Here is an 18,034-nt window from a genome sequence, read left to right as displayed (position 1 = left end):
GATAAAACTAACATGTATATCGGAATCATGATGAGATTGTAGTCGAAAATTGGCAATTAGTTTAACTCACTGATGCTGGAACGATCTACTAGGTATCAGACCGGCTAGAGTCTGATCCTCTTCGCCCTCTCGATATGCTTGCCACCAATTTGGATCTTCTTGAGAAATTACATGAAGCACGTCGCCTTTTTGGAAGCTCACACCCAATTCGCGGCACGGTATATACGGATCTTCCTCAGGATCGTAATCGAAATGCGCTCGTATGTGTATCTAAATGTAAATGATAAAAGCTTTATGCGGTTATAAATACTACGCTATGTTTCCAGTCTACGTTATGTCAATGCAATGGAAACTAGAACAACTGTTTTGTCGCTATTAGCATCGCGATCCATAGATATTCCGCACACGTAGCTTACAAGTGTCAATGTCGCATTGTTAAAGAACAAAAGTCATTTGTTTATATGTATATGTGACATTTGCGGGCACTCTCTTGTATGCACATACATTTAGTTTTAAATATTTAAGTAAATTTTAAAAAATAAATGTGAATAATAGAGCATCTTAAATTATATATTGATTTGTCCAAACTGAGCAGATATTAAAATTATAAAAAGATGATCAGAAGTAAAAGATCAATGTCACTTTTTATCTTGAAAAGTTAAAAGATAATGTTTCCTCTGACTTGACATTTGCTCTTTCGTTTTCAACAGAAATATCGCTTGTTCCAGTTTCAACATCTACGGATATTCAGTTTGCGTTTTCAGACTGTGCTAAATATATCGGGATATGTACTGTACATTTATGCCGTACCTGTGTCGTGTCTTCTCTCCTTAAATTATTTTTGTGACACGTCGGTGCCGGAAGTACTAAGAACGTGAGACTACCCTGCATACCGGCGAGAATATCGCAGACCTCATTGACGGTCTTGCCGCGCATTTCCACACCGTTTACTTCAAGAACTTCGTCACCTTCATGCAAGAGTCCCGATTTGTCCGCCGCGCCACCGCGCACAACACGTCCTTAAAATAAGTCATTTAAAGATTAAATCAAACGATGAAAATCATATATGTCGACGAGTAAAATTGAAAAAGTAAAATTATTATAAGAAAATTATACAATTATATAATGATTATATAATATAATGATTACCTATAATCACCGCATCCCCTTCATTTCTAACGGTAGCTCCCAGCGGTTCGTTAGTCTTCTCAATTCGGATAATTTTAATGTTATCGACCACCCGGGAATCTTTCCAGCTGGATGTCGGGCTAGGTGGTGCGCTAGGCGGCGAGGACGATGGGCTTCGCTTTCTTTGCAAACCGTCAACATACGATACGATGGAATCATGAGCGAGAAGCAGAGCTTCCATGTCATAACCCGTAAGAATGCTCGTTAATTCTTCCACAGCGGCTATTGTTTCTGCACCGCCGACACCTGTTGAAGTCGCCGACGATTGCCATTTTTCCAAGATATCTACGCACTAAAACAAATTTACACATTACGCTGGATAATTAAATCATATTGAAATAAATAAACGCGCAAGTATGCTTGAGTGTGATTAATATATCATCGTCTTGAAGTCGTAAAACGCTTTTCCTTTATTTAAGATATTAAATAAACGATCAAAATTTGTGATATCACAAGTATAGCTTTGAAAGCCACATGTTCTATGTTCGCTGAAATCCGTTATAGCAAAGCATATTAATCTATATATAATTTAATTAAAATATTGAAATTTTATATGCACAGAGATGATCAGTAATGGTGATAAAATATTCGTAAAGCTTTATGGAGAAGCTACCTTCCATTATATTTATTAAATTACATACCAATGTACGTTTAACTTTATAGAATGTCTTTTAAAATTTTTAAACAAAAACTGATTAAAAAACATTATATAAATGAAAATAAGTGAAAATAATATTATTAATATAGAGATTATCTTCGTGTATCTCCAATATATATATGTATATATATCATTACGTAAATTTTACATACATCTCGTGCCAAATTCGATGCGTCATCGGCATGATGTTTGAAAATCTTGCTCGCCCTCAACCGATTCTTCAAAGCGTGACGCGTCGCCAGAGCAGACGCAAATTGATTTTGCACCAAAAGTGCTCGAACTGCCTTCAATTCGGTTTCGACACCTGGACCCGAAATACCGAGAGCACCTGAAATATTTTGCAGCTGAAGCTGCAGCCTCTCGAGTGTAGCAACTACTTCGCCGTACGCTGAAAAATAAACAGGATATATTGAAAATTTTTTTGCTCGTTCCATGGAACTCGCTGTTGGTTTACGCAAAATTATTGTTGATAAGATCTTATTTATTTAAATTTAACGTCGCAAAAACTTATGAAAACGAATGGCTAAAATTCTTTCGAGATAGAGTGTTCGCGAGCGAATCCGACAGTGAGCAGTGGAAGAGGAAGATCTTTCAGTGAGAAAAAGTGCACTTTGTTTACAGGAAAGGGACAAAACTTTATTAGAGTCGAGATTAAAAATAAGACAAATGTTTAGTGCGGTATCGCGAGCGGTGTAACGAGATTGCGATTCCACTAGCGGTTTTCAAAAGTCGTATGCGGATAATCGTAGTCCTAGCGAAATAGCGGTCGTTATAAGCGGTTCGTTTAGCGGATTGACACAAGAGATAGCGGAAGTTTAAGTGAGTAAGCGGTCGTATAACGAAAAAGCGGTTTTAACAGAGCGGTTTAGCAAAGCGATTTGACAAAGCGGTTTGACTACGATAACGAAAAGTTCAAAACTTCGAAGGGTCCACGCGCGATGCCCGTTATATAGCGAGCGGAATTTTGGGCCCGTTGCAACGTGGACCAATAAATTTTATATTTTAGCGGTGACCTCATGGCGCCGCGCATAATTAATCACATGAGGTCTGACGTTGAGATTTTTGCGATTGCCATGCGCATGATCTTTTTCGATCAGCTGATTGGCGATCAGTTGATTGTGACATATGAGCGCGGGCTGCGCTGACTTTGCTGACGGTTGGCATTGTTTTGCCAAATGTTTATAACGAGCGTTTCTTATGCGGCGAAAAAAGCAAGAGAAAACGCGGACGTTTTTCAGATAAATAGATAATTCGAAAAGTTTCTCGACGCCCGTTACGTTTAAATTCTCTAACTTTTGTTAGCGAAAAATGCGGATTTTTTCCAACGCGAATTTTGAATCGGAATGATAATTATGAATTTCGAACACAGAGTGTGCAAAAAATTATATTGCAGAATTTAAAAAGCTTAAATATGCTATTAAGATGAGATTGCTGTTTGTCTTCTTTTAATTGATCTCTTTTTAATTCAGAAAGATCTGCAGAAATATATCTCAAGAACAAGTTGTATGCTTACTGAGGGTTCTGGGAGGTTCCTTCACTTCTTGCACTGCATTAGGAGTGGCATGTGTGACCCGGCTGACGGTGGTCACCTCATCCTGTGCGTAAGCAAGATTTTCCTGGCCAATGAGACTCGTCGCGTGGCTCTCCAAGGCTTGGAGCTTTTTAGATCCACGGAGAGAACGGCTGAGCATTTCCTGCCTTTCCTCTTCATCCTTTCGTTTTCGTAACTGTTCCTGTAAATGCGACATAAATAATTAAATTACTTTATAAGAAAGAAAAATATTTTCGAGGAAAGTTAACTTGATAATAGAGTATAACTTTTATATTGGAAGCCATATAAAATATCAAAATTTTATTCGACGATTATTGACGAATATACATATAATAGGACAAGTGTATCTTTATAAAATATTTCACATTTTTCAGAAAATTAAAAATATATTATTTAATTTTCATTTGATGTAATTATGCATCAATTGTAACATACAGAGTGTATTAATTTTTCCCATACTATTTATCGTTTATATAGATTTTTCAACAAATTTAAAATAAATTTCAGAGGAAATTTTATTAGTAATAAGCTCTCACATTGTAATCTTGTAATTCCTGTATAATGTAATGTCCTGTGCAATTTATTTATTTATTCCAAAATATAAATTGAAATAATATTTCAATATTATTTTGGCTATATATTGTTTTAAAAATTTTGTGAGAGTTATTACAATTCTAACGATTACGCAAAAAGCTGCGAGATTTTTATTGTCGCGTGCAATTGTGCGTAACCAATGTTGCAAATACATACATAGTTTATTGAGAAATTTATAGATTATATTCTCGCGCGAAAATAAGAAATTCTTTAACGATATCAAATTCGATCGAATATCTTTACAAATATCTCGGTATCAGCTTGTTAATTATTCCGAAGCAACTTATATTCGGAGAAGTAGCGCGCTTTTGATCCCTGTCAAGTGTCAACTAAATTTGGCGGCACATGTATACATATCATACATTCCATTTTTATATTTGTATGGATGACATTTTAACAAGTCGTGTTTTCAATCTACAAAAGTATTTTCAGCAAAATCTATTTTACAAGTATGAATATTCCTATTCATCCTACGCTAATTTTTCTTGCGATAAATTCATTTAAGTTAATAATTTCAATTGTAACAATATACTTTTTACTGAAAAATCATATAAAAATTTGTTGAATAAATAAAATTTCTTTCTCTCTCTCTCTCTTTTTCTCTTACATGCTTCAATTAATTTCATCTAACTATCATTGTGATAGAATTTAATAATTAACCAGTAGTTTAATGATAATTAAGAAGTTCAATCTGGAAAATTATATGCGAATAATTAAAAAAATGTATAATGCAATGCATAGCTTTATTCTGACTGAACTTTATTCTATCTGAGAAAAATAATAATAAATCAATAACGCTTTAATATGGCTCTTTTAAGCGATAATAATTATTAAAACAAAAAATGTAATTTATGCATTTTTAAAATCTGCAATAACTATCATCTTTTAACAATCATATAAGGCAAATCATATAATATATATGTAAGCAGCTTCGTTTATTTTGTATAATATCGCATAATTGCAAAAAAGAATGTATAAAAGTTATTTAGGAATAAAATTTTTTACTATTCTTAAATAATTATAAGTAATGTGTTGCAAAAAATCATATTATTGCCGAATCTATTTTATGAATAGCATGTAATGTACATGTATTTAACGAGAGGTTTAATTCGTATGATATATTTTTTTCTCATTATCTCTTTAGCGAATCAACAAATTCCATTTCAAGTTACGTCAATTTATCATGACATTAGCCGTGTGTTATTTTGTGATTCGTGAAATCAACGCCCACCGCTGTCAGATGATAAAGCTGGCTGTTACTCGTCCAGATTTCTGACGTAAAATCGCGATACGTATTATGGCAACTACGCATAAATCAACGGTAAGGCGAGGACTCCCCAGAGAAGATGAGATTCATAATTTTCATTTATGTAACGAGCATGTTTCTGTTTATCGAACGACACTACGTCATGTATACGTAATGTATGTTACATATGTAAGGATAGAAATATCTTAGCGAAGCCCCGTTTACGGCAACGTAAGGTTTCTTGCGGAACCTATGCGTCTTCTCTCGCGACGCGATTAGACAACATTGATAGTCAACGTAAAGCGCATTAAAAAATGTGTATATACCAACATTGATGCAGACGATAAAAATAATTTCAGGAAAAGTTAACGGTTTTAGAAATCGTCTATATAAGCTCTTTCACAATCTCTATATTCTTCTCCGTGAAACGTGATTTCATCTTGATAAGAATTAGTCTACGAAAATTTCATTTATTAAATGATACAAATAGACTCGTATAGACGTATTCAAACATCAATTTAAAGAAAATATACATCGAAAGAAAATGTCTGGTTAATAAGTATCATAAAAACAAAGACAGAAAAAAACAGAAAAATAAAAAGGAATGCGTTTTTTAGTTCGAAACACCTGCTGCGGCATATCTTGAGATATTAGAGCAGAGCGAGTCAAATCGAAGATCTGGAAAGGGTATCCCCTTGAGGCAGATCAAGAAAGTGAGGTCAGGGAAGTGTATCGAACAAAAAAAAATGAACAAAGTTGAATGTAGCATCGGCAGCAGCAACAGCAGCAGAAGAAAAGAGTCAGGTCTGCGAGTCACCCTACAGTCTACAACCTATCGAAACTTGGTAACGCTACACTTCAGGCATGTAATCTTAGACTATTGTGGGGGTTCTTTACATTCCAGACCCGCACTCTTGACTTAAGGCAGGTAAGAGAGCGAGAGCGTGGTGTGAGGATTCCATAAGATAAACATACTCACGCGGCTCCGCACGACGACACCGCAGTCACGTATAAAAGGGTTCTGGCATCTCTCACACTTACAGATATCCCGAGATTGTGATGAATTTCAAGTGCGCGGCACTTCGATCCACGAGCATCTCTAGGTCTTACCCACGATTTTTTGTTCACTGTGGTTTCTCGTTTCTCCATTTTTAATAATTTAATAAAAATAATTTAACAGCACGATAAGAAACGAGCAAGTAAGAACCACCGCGGATGATAGCGCGTAAAATTTTTCTTAAATTATTCGCGAAAATTTAAACACAAGGCATATGCATATATTTTACTTGGTGCATTTACCAAAATATAGATTCTCATTTTTGAGAATTCTATAAACCCCTCTTTACCCCCCTGAAGAGATGTAGACGAGAAAAATGTCGGGGCGAAGATGTCGCTGAATCGTCGGGAAATTTTACGCAACACCGCGGTGGCTCTTATTTGCTTAGTTTCTTATCGTGTTATTAAATACATAAAGAGCCTAATTCTTTAATTTATTAAAAACAATTTAATTTTAAGGGGAAAAAATACTCAAAATGATACGTAATTACAGAGAGATCTTTTACTTCAGAATCAAGTGTCTTTGCTTTTGTTTTCTATCTGTTACTTGAGAATATGCGCAGACAGTGTTTCTGCTACGCGTGTATGTCGCAGCAACAGATGAACATTTTTTCTCCATTGATCGATATTCGCGCAATAATTTCGAATGCTATTAACGCATGTCTCGATACGTCTAATTAATTTCCACTCATGCTAGATCGCGACTCATTCATCAATCAAACTTTGTCGGGACGACAAACCCCTGCTGCAGGAAATTTGAAAATTGCGACGCGGCTACTCGTCCAGTCGTGCTCCGATAATAACTATTGTCAAGAGCTCGCAATTTCCCGTACAAGTGTTCACACGTATAGAGATAGCAGCGTTGTTAGGTGAGTTGTACGTCCTCCTCTTAAATAACGATCCGTCATTTATCGCATCGTTACGCAATGCGATCGATCGCGAAATGCTTGCATGCTATTCACAAGCGACTGCGGCTTTTCAAAGAAAAAGAGAGAGAGAGAGAAAGAGAAGTCGCTCTGTATTTTTTTTCTGCCGAATCACCTATTTAATGATTTAATCCGATCGCAAGGGCGAAAATCGTAAAAATAACACCTATCGATGAATATTAAAGAATGGCCTGCCATTTTACGAGCTAGACCAACAGCTAGATATTATGCACTCGACTCTTCTTCAGTCAATCCATACAAATGTTACATTTCGCATAAAATCTTTTTTTTTACGAGATTGTTTTTACGAGAGGCTATTATTAATAATTCATAATTTACGCAATCTCTTTTTCCCTATCAATTATCGAATTTGTTTCTCTAACATATATGTATCAAACTCTAATAATAATAATAATAATAATAATAATAATAATAATAATAATAATTCACAAGCATTGGAAATAGCATGCTTCTCTATAGTCGTAATTAATTATTTTCTTATTTTTTACTTACTTGCGTTACGTCCCTCCCACCAAAATTTGACATGTCCGCGCTTCTCGAGTCATCTAATTGTGCATGCTGATGTGACTCAATATAATACGATAATCTCTCGTGTCCCTTACCTGATATTTCCTGATAGAATGAAGCTGCTGCTGCGTCGGCTCGGTTGCGTTGGCATTATCGCTCGTTTCGACATTATTGTTTTGCGTAGATAGACGTAGATTATCCTTCGGCGGTCTGGCGGGCGCCCTTTTCTGATCGCGAGGTGGGATGGCAGGCTTGACCCCGTTGAGACCGGCCTAAAAATCCATTCCAAAACACAATTCGTATTAATAGTCCCACGTGTCTGGCGCCGTACAATTTACTTTGCCAACTTTATTCATCTCTTCTCTCACACGTGTGTGTTTCATTCTCCTTTTGCACTTTCAAATATAATGAAATTTCAGTTCGATCTATGCATATGCGCAGGAAAAGAGGAAATAGAGGGGCAGAGAAGCTGAAGCATTAGAAAAGCAAGAGAGTGAAAGAGAGAAATGCATGCATGCGCTGGAAAAAGGCAGCAAAAATATCGGGACAAAAATAAAATGCCGACTCTCTCAAGAGATGATTGTACCGAAGATGATAACGCGTGTATTTATTTGTAGTATGCAATGCTGAACTTTTATATCGAAATTGAAATTGTGCCACATTAAAGATGACAAGTCTGAGTCATTTCGCATCCTTGACTCATTCTTTCACTCGCTATTTTGAAGCGTAGTTCGAGTGTAATAAAATTTAAAGTATTTCCGACATATCTTTGAAAATCCATAGACATTTTATTCCATAAATGTTTTCTATACCTTGTGTATGTGTGAGTTTACTACTTTACCATGCCGTCGACGACCTCTGTTAGATGTCCCATATTCTTTTATGCATGCTCTTCGTTTTAGCATTTTTTCAAACAGCGTCTTTGTACTTTTTTCTGTTTTTACAATAGTAATGCACATGATGCTAAAGAACAATCCGACTTAAGATACTTTAAAAAGTGAAAATCAGCAATCTATCAAAACTACTTCGCAATTAACTCGAAATTTCGAAAATACAAGAACGCTGTTCGAATTATTTCGACAGACAAAAGTTGTCAAAATCGAATCGCAAAATCCATTACCTGGTCGACGTGCGTCGATTCGCGCGTATAATTCTTCAAAGTGCACTCATTTGACGGTCTCGGAGGGTTCTGCTTTGTACATCCATTAGAATCGCGTAAAGTCATCATCGGTTGGTCCCTTTCGTTCTGTCCCATGACTTGCCGCCAAATTTTCGGGTTCGGGATAGGATCGCGGAGGGAGAGCAAGAAGCGAATCCGAACAGCTGTTAAATCCGAAATATCCGACATGCTTCTCTGACAAACGCGAAATTTCACACCTTTGTCAGTCGGGACATTCATCAACTCTTTGCATTGGTACTCGACGAACAAACTTGAATTTTTCTGATTCTGCGCGTTCGGTGAAACACAGCGATTGTGCAGCTCATCGTTTTGCGAATGTTGAAAATTGTCGGAAACGCCATCGAATAGATGACGCACGACGTGGTGCTTCACGGAGAATAGCTCGTGCAAGGAATTCCGAGAATTCTGATTCGTCTCTTGGACGAAGGACTGAATGGGAGTGTCGACGATTTTGAGAAACGAGGCATCGGGCAACGAAAGATTCTGTTCACGCGTGGTAATATTTTCCGATCGATCAGAAGAAGTAATCTCTTGGATTTCATTTTTAAAATCCGCAAGAAGACATTCCGATGAATTCACGACTTTGTCGTCGGACAAGGATAGATTAGCCAAGCGCGTAGGATCCGCGATCTTATTCGAAAAAGAAGACAAGATCGGCTCACCATTTTCGCCTTCGGAGTAGAAGGAATTTCGCCAATTTTTCGAAAATTTGTTTCGAGGAAAGAGCAAAGAGGATGGACGCTTGACCTTCCTCAATAAATTTCGACGCGGAAAAGTCTCGTAGTAAATATCCTCGTCATGGGACACGTCGAAGCAGGGATTCTCGTAGAAAAGCTTCTTCGAGGCTTCAAAGTTACAGGCAGTAAGTGAAAATTCTCCCGAAAAGTCTCCCAAATTCATGTTGAACGATTGCAGAACAGGTTCGTTAGAGCGAAGCCGCGTCGGTGCGTTAAACTGGTGCGTGCTAGGAGAAGCGCAGAGAAGCGATCTGCGGTGTTCGTTGTGCATGATAGAGTGCAAGCCATCGACTATCAAGCTCTTGACTGTGGACCTTACCTTCTTGGCGTCGTGCTTACGATCTATCGTCGCGTTGCACGCGACTATAGTCTCCCTAGCGCTACCAACGTCGCCGCTAGACAGCGTCGTGTAACGGCTATTGTCGTTCGGGGGTAGACGGGGGGAGGCTACGAGTGCGGTCGTCGTGATTGTTGTCGTCATCGTCGTTGTCGTGGGGGTGCACGCGCCCCCCTCGCTCTCGCGATCGCGTTTCGGCTCGAGAGTGTTGTGCTTGCTGTTGCCGGGCGTGGTGGTCTTATTGGGCGGTGGGTATACCGGATGACGCTTGGTAACCGGCACGAAATCCGGCGGACAGTCGACGGCTACTTCGCGGTAGGATTTGCTGTCCGAGAACACGAGGAAGCTGCGATCCATACTACGCTCAAGTTCGCCCGATGCTTCGCTTCTCAGCGTGGAGTAGCCGCTGGAGATCTGCTGATGTCTATGCTTCTTCTTGGGTCGAGCCGATGTGGAGGACAAGGAGGAGAGATGGCTCTCGATGCCAAGCAAATCATCGGTCGAGCTAGCTCGGATCAGTTCCTCGATGTCGAGACTACGCGATTTTGCCTTTAGCTTGGCACGTTCGTCGACATTTGCGCGGCGCTTCGTATTCTTCGCGGCAGACTTGTTTGCCGAGGGCTCCGTCGTCGCTCGGGAAGGCTCTATTTGTTGGTCCTCCGTGCGAACAGGCGGTGTCTTGTCCTGTTCCTTCGGAATCCTCGGGATAGAACATTGGTCGTCTATCAGTCTGGTCATATCCGAGGCCTCGTCGGATCGCAGTAAGCCCTGAAGGTCCTGCAGATCCGTCAGCCCATAAGCTGGATTGTCAAAGGATGTCGCGTCCCGAGCGCGACCGAAGAGCGGAGCTATCTTGATGTCGGGTATCATCGATCTGCACGGGGAGCCGAGATCTATCCTTCGTACGTCATAAGACGTATGTTGTACGTCCTTATGTATATCTTGATTTTGTCTTTGCTCGCACCTCAAGCTGGTGTCCAGAGGCGCAGTGCTGTCCGATCTGCCCGATGAGCTCCTCGGGCTCGCGGAATCGTCGCTGCACGTCTTTAACATGGTGGGGTAATCCTCCTTGGCGAACGGATAATCGTCCTCGACGTCGACGCCGGACTCCTTCTGCCCGCTCGCGTCCTCGTCGATGTTATCGTACTCCTCGAAAGCTTTCAAGTCGCTCATCAGATCCGGCGAATCAGTCGCAATCGGACTGTCGTGATACTTGTCAATATTTGCCGAATCTTTCTTGGCGACTTTTACCTTTTTCTCCTCCTCGTCCTCGATGTTTAGCTCGATCTTCAGCATGGACATAGGCTGAAGTCCGTTGCGAACGTTGATCGTCCGTGAGGCGGCGTCGACGTCGTCGTTCAATACGAGTCTAATGCGTCCGTCCGCGGGTGTGGTGCGCGTCTTAAGGGTCTCGTTTTTAAGGTTTAGGGATAGGTCGAGGTCGCTAGCGCTACGGGGACGATGCTGTAGCCCGTTCCTATAATCGGAAGAGCGATTCTTTACCTTGTTGGGATAGGCCTTCTGTAAGAGGGTGTCGGGCACATCAACAGGTAGCTCCCGATGATGGCCCAGGGCGCCAGGGGCCCACATCTCATCGGGCCCCAGTCCCTCCTGCGGCTTCTTAGCGTCGCGCGAGCTGCTGTTGTTGTTCTCTTGCAGCTGTTGCTGTTGCTGAGAGTGTATGTCCGTCACGCCACTACCGCTACGCCTTCGGGACCTAAAATAAGAGAAAAGATTCTTTAATATAATTATTAACTTTGCATTTTCTATAAATTTCTCGATAATATTAATGCATATCAAGTTCAAATCTACTACTAAATAATTAGCGATCAACCAATAAAAGATAATTAATATTATATCAAGTAAATTGTTTGTGTTTCATAATAAATAAAAGTAATACATTCCTAGTAAAAATGTATGTATCATTTAAAACAAAACATTCTTAATTATCACTAATATATATCGACAAATTAATTATAATAATGTAGCATCTCATACATATAAAAAATTAATTTTTATATTTTCGCACAAGCAGAAATATTCAATAAACCGAAATGGGCGAGTAACCGTATTATTGGGTGAAGAAAGATTAAACGAAAGATAACTAGCGGCTATTAGCATATATTTCTTACATGAAACTTGTGATAAATGCCAGCTGTTGCGAACACGAGCTATTTGTCAACTATTAGTATGTTGGAATTATTTATGGGTAAACAGCTTTGATATGTAAATAGACTTATAATCTTGATTATGCAGTATCTACGACAATGTATCATTAATAAAAGATATAATATTGTATTATAGAAAAAGATAAATTAATATACAACGATAACTCGATTTGAATAAATGCTCAACTGGTTTTTTATCGAAAATAATATGATGAAAATAATAACATCTAATTCTAATATTACTATTAATGTTAATATAAATTAATGCCAACATAATTCTCTCCTTCATCAGTGAGAAATAAAAAGAGTGATACAATTGAACTACGTGTATTTAATTTCAACTGTCTCACAAGCCAAAAATTTGCAAATCATTGTAAGTAAAAAAACATGTGTAATAAATATTTGCCACCTATCTCGCAATACCTGAAATATTCTCACCTTTCATATTTTTAGATTTCATAGAACGTGAACGCCGCTCACGTGAAAATAAATTCAGTTCTATATATCATATGATTCTCGATAGCGCATGTTATATGATGTTTCAAACGAATCTCCTCCCGATCGTACGGGAAAAGTCACTGGAATATGCGGACCGGAAAGAAACTTTCGAGATACGATAAACCTAAAATATACGTATTACCTGCTGTCAGTCGTCGCTTTATCGTGCCCGAGAAGGTTCTTTTTCGTTGTAAAGTTACCCGGACAAAAATATCTTACATTGCCGCATAAAAATTCCGCAATAAATATCCACGCGAGTAAACATCCCAATTTTTTCAACGATATATCTATATTTATAATTAGCAAATTGAATAATAAATCATTGCCGTGATATAAAAGTATAATCATGTAACATGTAACATTCGCTAAATCATCATATCTGAATGCAAATGCCAATCAATAATGCAAAATAGCCTCTTATAACAACAATATTATTAACGTGGCACATACAATGTGGTTCATGAAAATTCATTATATGCAAGCTTGAATGGTATAATAAACCGTATATAAATTTTATCAAATTGTTTGCATTGTATTATCAGTCGAAATGACAAAATTTACAAATAACTATTGTAATACAATCTGTTAAAATTCTAAATTTAGATTGTTTCAAGTATAAATTTTTATCGATTAGGAATATATTTGTTTCAAATCAACATAATAATAAAAGCCAGGAATTTAACATTTTTTTTTATTTATACACTTGTAATCGTTGTTGACGTAAACCGAACGAAATGTCAGTGCGTATGTTTTTTCGATAAATATATGAATCAAATTGTAAAGCGCGTATATATGAGATGTATATATATACATCTTCTCCGTTATTTTAAATAAATATTCATGTACCCAATATTCTGCATTGCTTCACAGTGATTTGAGCATTAAAGTGACATGCTGGTCCAACAAGGATTTTTTACGCCGAAATCAGCGACAAATTTGCATTTTTTCAATTTCTACTCCCACGCATGCACGCTTCTATTTCATAATATATTGCAGAGTGCGAAGGATAAATTGGATTTACGCGACAAAGACGGTCCACATCGTGTATTTATACATACATCCATGCAGGAGACCAATAGACCTTTTCGTAGATCTGGTTACACCGGGTGCCTTCGGAGCATTCAACACAGGAATGCCATTGCACTCGTTGGCCCATACGCAAATACTCGTACAAGGTTCATAGGACGAACGATAAAGAAGGAGACAATGGAGATCGCGAACAAAGGCGATAGGAAATACGAGGGTACCGCGATTCAATATACGTGTACAATACTAGAGTGTCAATGATGCCACGATATTTTCGGTCGCATTCCTCCAAAACACGTTTAACGAGATGTTCAAATTCTTACGATCATCTAAAGAAATGCACCAGACTCTTCTTAACGAAGTTCCATTTCTATTTCATAATTATAAATAAATTTATTACAATGTATAAATAGAGAAATCACATATAAATATTACAGTAAATATGTGTGAGAGATTATTAATTAAAAAAAAAATATTTTTCATTAAGTTAGTAACAAAAAAGGGTTACTTTTGTATATAAAAATTAAATTTTAATCGTGCACTCTTCTCGTATTTCTTGCGAACAATTTTATAAGCTTCAAAGTCCACAGGAAAAGAAAATTCAATCTTGATGGCTGAGTTAAGGAAGTGATCTTGTTTTTGCATCTTCCGCCTGTCACGTTTCTTAACGTATTTACAGCGGGAATTAAATATCTCGATGAAAAGGCAGAGAACGCGAGGGACCTAATTTCTGCGACGTCCGGCCGGATTTCGCCTGGAAAAAAAGGTCGCATTTTTTTTCTTCTCCTCTCTCTCTCTCCGTAAGAAATCGCCGCGAATTGTACTTTCCAATCGTATAAATCGATCGTTAACGTGAGTGTGGATCGCGCCGCGTGCATTCGTTCCACGTGGAGTCTGTGAAACGGAAAACGTGAGCGGATCAGCCGGTTCGAAACCACATGTATAATAGGCCTGTCGAGGAAGGTCTTCGAGAAGAATCGCTTTTAAAGGGACTGTTCAAATAGCTAGTAGGAGGAGGCATTTTCAAGAAAACAGACACTGCGAGAGAGAGAGAGAGAGAGAGAGAGAGAGAGAGAAAGAGACAGAAAGAGAGAGAGGAGGGAGGGTCCGAACTAACAATAGGTTTCGAAGAAAAACTTTCCAAAACTCGTGAATTCCTTTAATTCGAACTAAGTGCATTCCTACCGTCGAGGGGTCGACAATCTCGGTTGAGGGAAGACAAGTTCTACCTGGTTCTATTTGGAAAAATGACAATAACGGGAATTGGCTGCGTCGTACTTTTGTGCGCATGAAACATTTTAGCGAAATATTGAACGGAATCAAAGGGATGACAATATTACGGCATTTATAATGACGGTGATCGGTTATATAAAGTAAATTAATGATAGCGATAATTATCTCGCGTGTCGTGTGTTGGAGCTTTTTATCCATGTGTGTTAACTGAAAGCTAAATTAAGTCACAAGAGCTATCGCAATATTGTACTCATAATGTCTATCAAGTGCTCGATATCGAAAATAATAATAAATTCTTTATTAATATTCTGTATTTAAAAAAAAAGTTGTTAAAATGCGATGCATGCTTTCGCCGTCTATTCAAACTTTTATTTAAAAAGAGAGAGAATTTTCCCGAGAAAACGATTTGAACGATTTGATTAAAAAGTTTTCTCGAATTCTTCAAGTTTCGCAAACTAAAAATTTGAGATCCCTCTTACGAAAAGTCATAAGACGAAATATGTCCGAAAAAGTTGTTTTTTCACATGAAACGCGTGCGTGTGCGCAGCATTTTTTTAATGTTAAAAGCTCGGTCTTTTTCTCTTATTTCATATGAAATAATGCGGAAATTTTAAATCGTGCCCCGAGAGAGTGTCGCTTTCCACAGAATGCATTTACGACGACGCTACCAATTTGCAGTAATTGCGCCGAAAAATTCGCGGTCCGCGAGAAACACGAGTGAAAGTATCCTGACGAAACAACTCGCGGGAGGAATGCGAGCCGTCTAATAATGAGCGTATCAGCGTCGCATATCTCTATATACAAATCGTGACGCCTGCGAAAGGTCACTCTTGCTTTCTCAATTAATTTCTCCATTCATGTCTTCATTTTTATCGTATCATCATATTTTCTCACCGACTCGCCGCTTATTCAATAGAAACCGCTATTCACTCGTGTTTTTTAATAATATACCGCTGCATAGTCGTGCAACGTTATTATTACGTTAGTGCCAGATGATTCAAATCCGCGCGAATATGCGGCAAAATGCGATGATCGAACGCAATGGCAGCGTATCGAAAATGTCGCAGATTACATTATATTTACAATATCGACATTTGGAATCGCACGACGATAAAGTTTCGCGCAATAAACGACAGCGAGTATCGGGAATTGGTCGCTTTTTCGAGTTGACTCGTCGGTGTCAACGCGACAAAGCCGATAATTAAACGTCGCAACTCTTAAGGTCGCGCGCGAAAAGGACACAAATATCAATCTCCACGCTCGATAGAGATGCAATTTATTTTTGTAGCGATAATTATTGCAGCGACCGCGGCGGAAATCAAGTTTCAACGTTAAATTACGACGCGCGTTTAACCGCTCGCATTTAACGAAAGATCGGGGCGAGCTCAAGGCCCGAACAATTATTCGCGTAATCGCGTGCGAAATATGCCTTTGAGATTATGTAACTCGAGTTACACACACGCGGGGATTTTATTAGATGGATGCCATACATTTCGCGCGATTCAAATTCCAACGAAATTTTTTACATTTCGCGCAAAATCTCTGCAGACTCTCCGCGCGCTTGACACGACGATAGAATTTCTTTTTGTCCTACAATGGATTTATCGATGTTCTATGTTGTAAATGCGAGAGAATGGAAAATAATTTGTTGGAACAAGCGCAATTTTGCGATGGAATAATATAAATCTTGTTACGTAAACTTTTACGAAATGTGTAAAGCTTGTTATATAAACTTGTCACGGATGTGCTATTCAATTACAGCTTGAAAACTATAGCTAGATTAAAGCCAATAAAGCTTTAAATTACTATATAGACGAAATTAAAGTGAATCTATCCGATATGCACATAAATTCGCTTACGCATACTTTTACTTCAGGACGCGTTTTGTTAGAGCTATTTTGTATCCATAAAATAAAAAAGGTAGCATTCGATATTTTGCGCATATTGAGTTGCAGAATTAAGTCTTTTATTATGAATGAATTTGTGTCCGAATTAAATAAATTCGTTGTATATAAACAAGAAGCTACTCTGTAAAGAGCCAGCAAAAAAGTTTGTTTTCGTGATATTCGGACCGCAATATCTCCATGATACTGTGAAACTCGGTATATCCGTCCCTGGCTTGACGATATTTGTAGAGGCGGGCAGGCAGGTGAGCAGGGCTGCAGTCAAGAACGGAAACACGTGATCTCCCCTTGTTTCAAGCTTCATGTGAGAATTCGCTTTTGATGTTCCCAGAGTGGAGAGCATACAGAGATATTCCCCAGCGCGATTTTATACAACTTTAACTATGACTAGCATTCCACTTTACACAAGTTTATAATACATGCACGGCTATGTATTTACATGCTTGTCTGTTTTGAATTATATTAAGAAATATTGTGAAATTACAATTTAGAAAAAGAGATAAAAAAGGCACATTCTTCCTCTTTGAAAATTCCAATATCTTCTGTGGAAGGTAAATAATTAATTTTCAAATTGCACAAATTATTAGACAATTAAATTCAAATGTTATCAATGAAAATCACATTTTCAGATTTCTTCGGCAACGCGAAAAATAAAATGTAAGCCTTCGTGATTTTGCGCGCAGCGTACAAGTTGGCGCAAATTATTGGCTCCCGATAGATCATCTTACGTACTGGTATTTATGTCCTTCGACTATGGTAATAACGCAATTATTACTGAGATCTCTTCCGAGTGTACTAAGCAATAAGTAGCGCTTGATAACAAGCGGGCTGCTATTAAATTATCGAGTAGCTATATATCTCACGAGAGACCTTTAATACGTAATACCTACATCGCGTTAGATATTAACTCTCTCCCTACGGAATATCTCCCTTGCACGAATATACCCAGATCTATATAATATACACCAATCGAATATACACCAATCTCTGCATCTCTAGTCCTCGAACAGAGCTATCTGTAATTAAGAGCTTTACAGGTATAAAGTTTATATATCTTTTTTTAGCACTGGATCATAATATTGTTTGCGTTCGACGAAAATTCCTTACGTATGCTTTGGAGACGAAAAGCGTAAAAATTGTACGATATTTCTTTGCACTGTAATTAAATGTTGTAATTACAGAAAATGAAATGCGCAGAATAGC

General features: G+C 38.1%; 1 protein-coding gene across 5 annotated transcripts in view; it reads right to left on the bottom strand.

Annotated features, from left to right (window-relative positions):
- LOC105251499 overlaps positions 1–18,034 on the bottom strand; it is a 62,906-nt gene that overhangs the window by 1,949 nt on the left and 42,923 nt on the right. For all 5 annotated transcript variants that reach the window (XM_025409597.1, XM_025409598.1, XM_025409596.1 and 2 more), the window contains 7 exons: positions 9,985–11,719; positions 7,844–8,020; positions 3,360–3,579; positions 1,999–2,234; positions 1,150–1,480; positions 811–1,019; positions 71–270 (listed from right to left, as the gene is read on the bottom strand). In XM_025409597.1, coding sequence (XP_025265382.1) covers positions 71–270; positions 811–1,019; positions 1,150–1,480; positions 1,999–2,234; positions 3,360–3,579; positions 7,844–8,020; positions 9,985–11,719 — 3,108 coding nt within the window. The remainder of the gene's footprint in view (positions 1–70; positions 271–810; positions 1,020–1,149; positions 1,481–1,998; positions 2,235–3,359; positions 3,580–7,843; positions 8,021–9,984; positions 11,720–18,034) is intronic.

The sequence above is a fragment of the Camponotus floridanus genome, unplaced genomic scaffold (assembly GCF_003227725.1).
Source record: "Camponotus floridanus strain SB8 unplaced genomic scaffold, Cflo_v7.5 scaffold27, whole genome shotgun sequence".
In the NCBI taxonomy this organism is placed as follows: domain Eukaryota; kingdom Metazoa; phylum Arthropoda; class Insecta; order Hymenoptera; family Formicidae; genus Camponotus; species Camponotus floridanus.
Note: the sequence above shows the minus strand (reverse complement) of the source record. Positions and strands in the feature narration are given on the sequence as shown.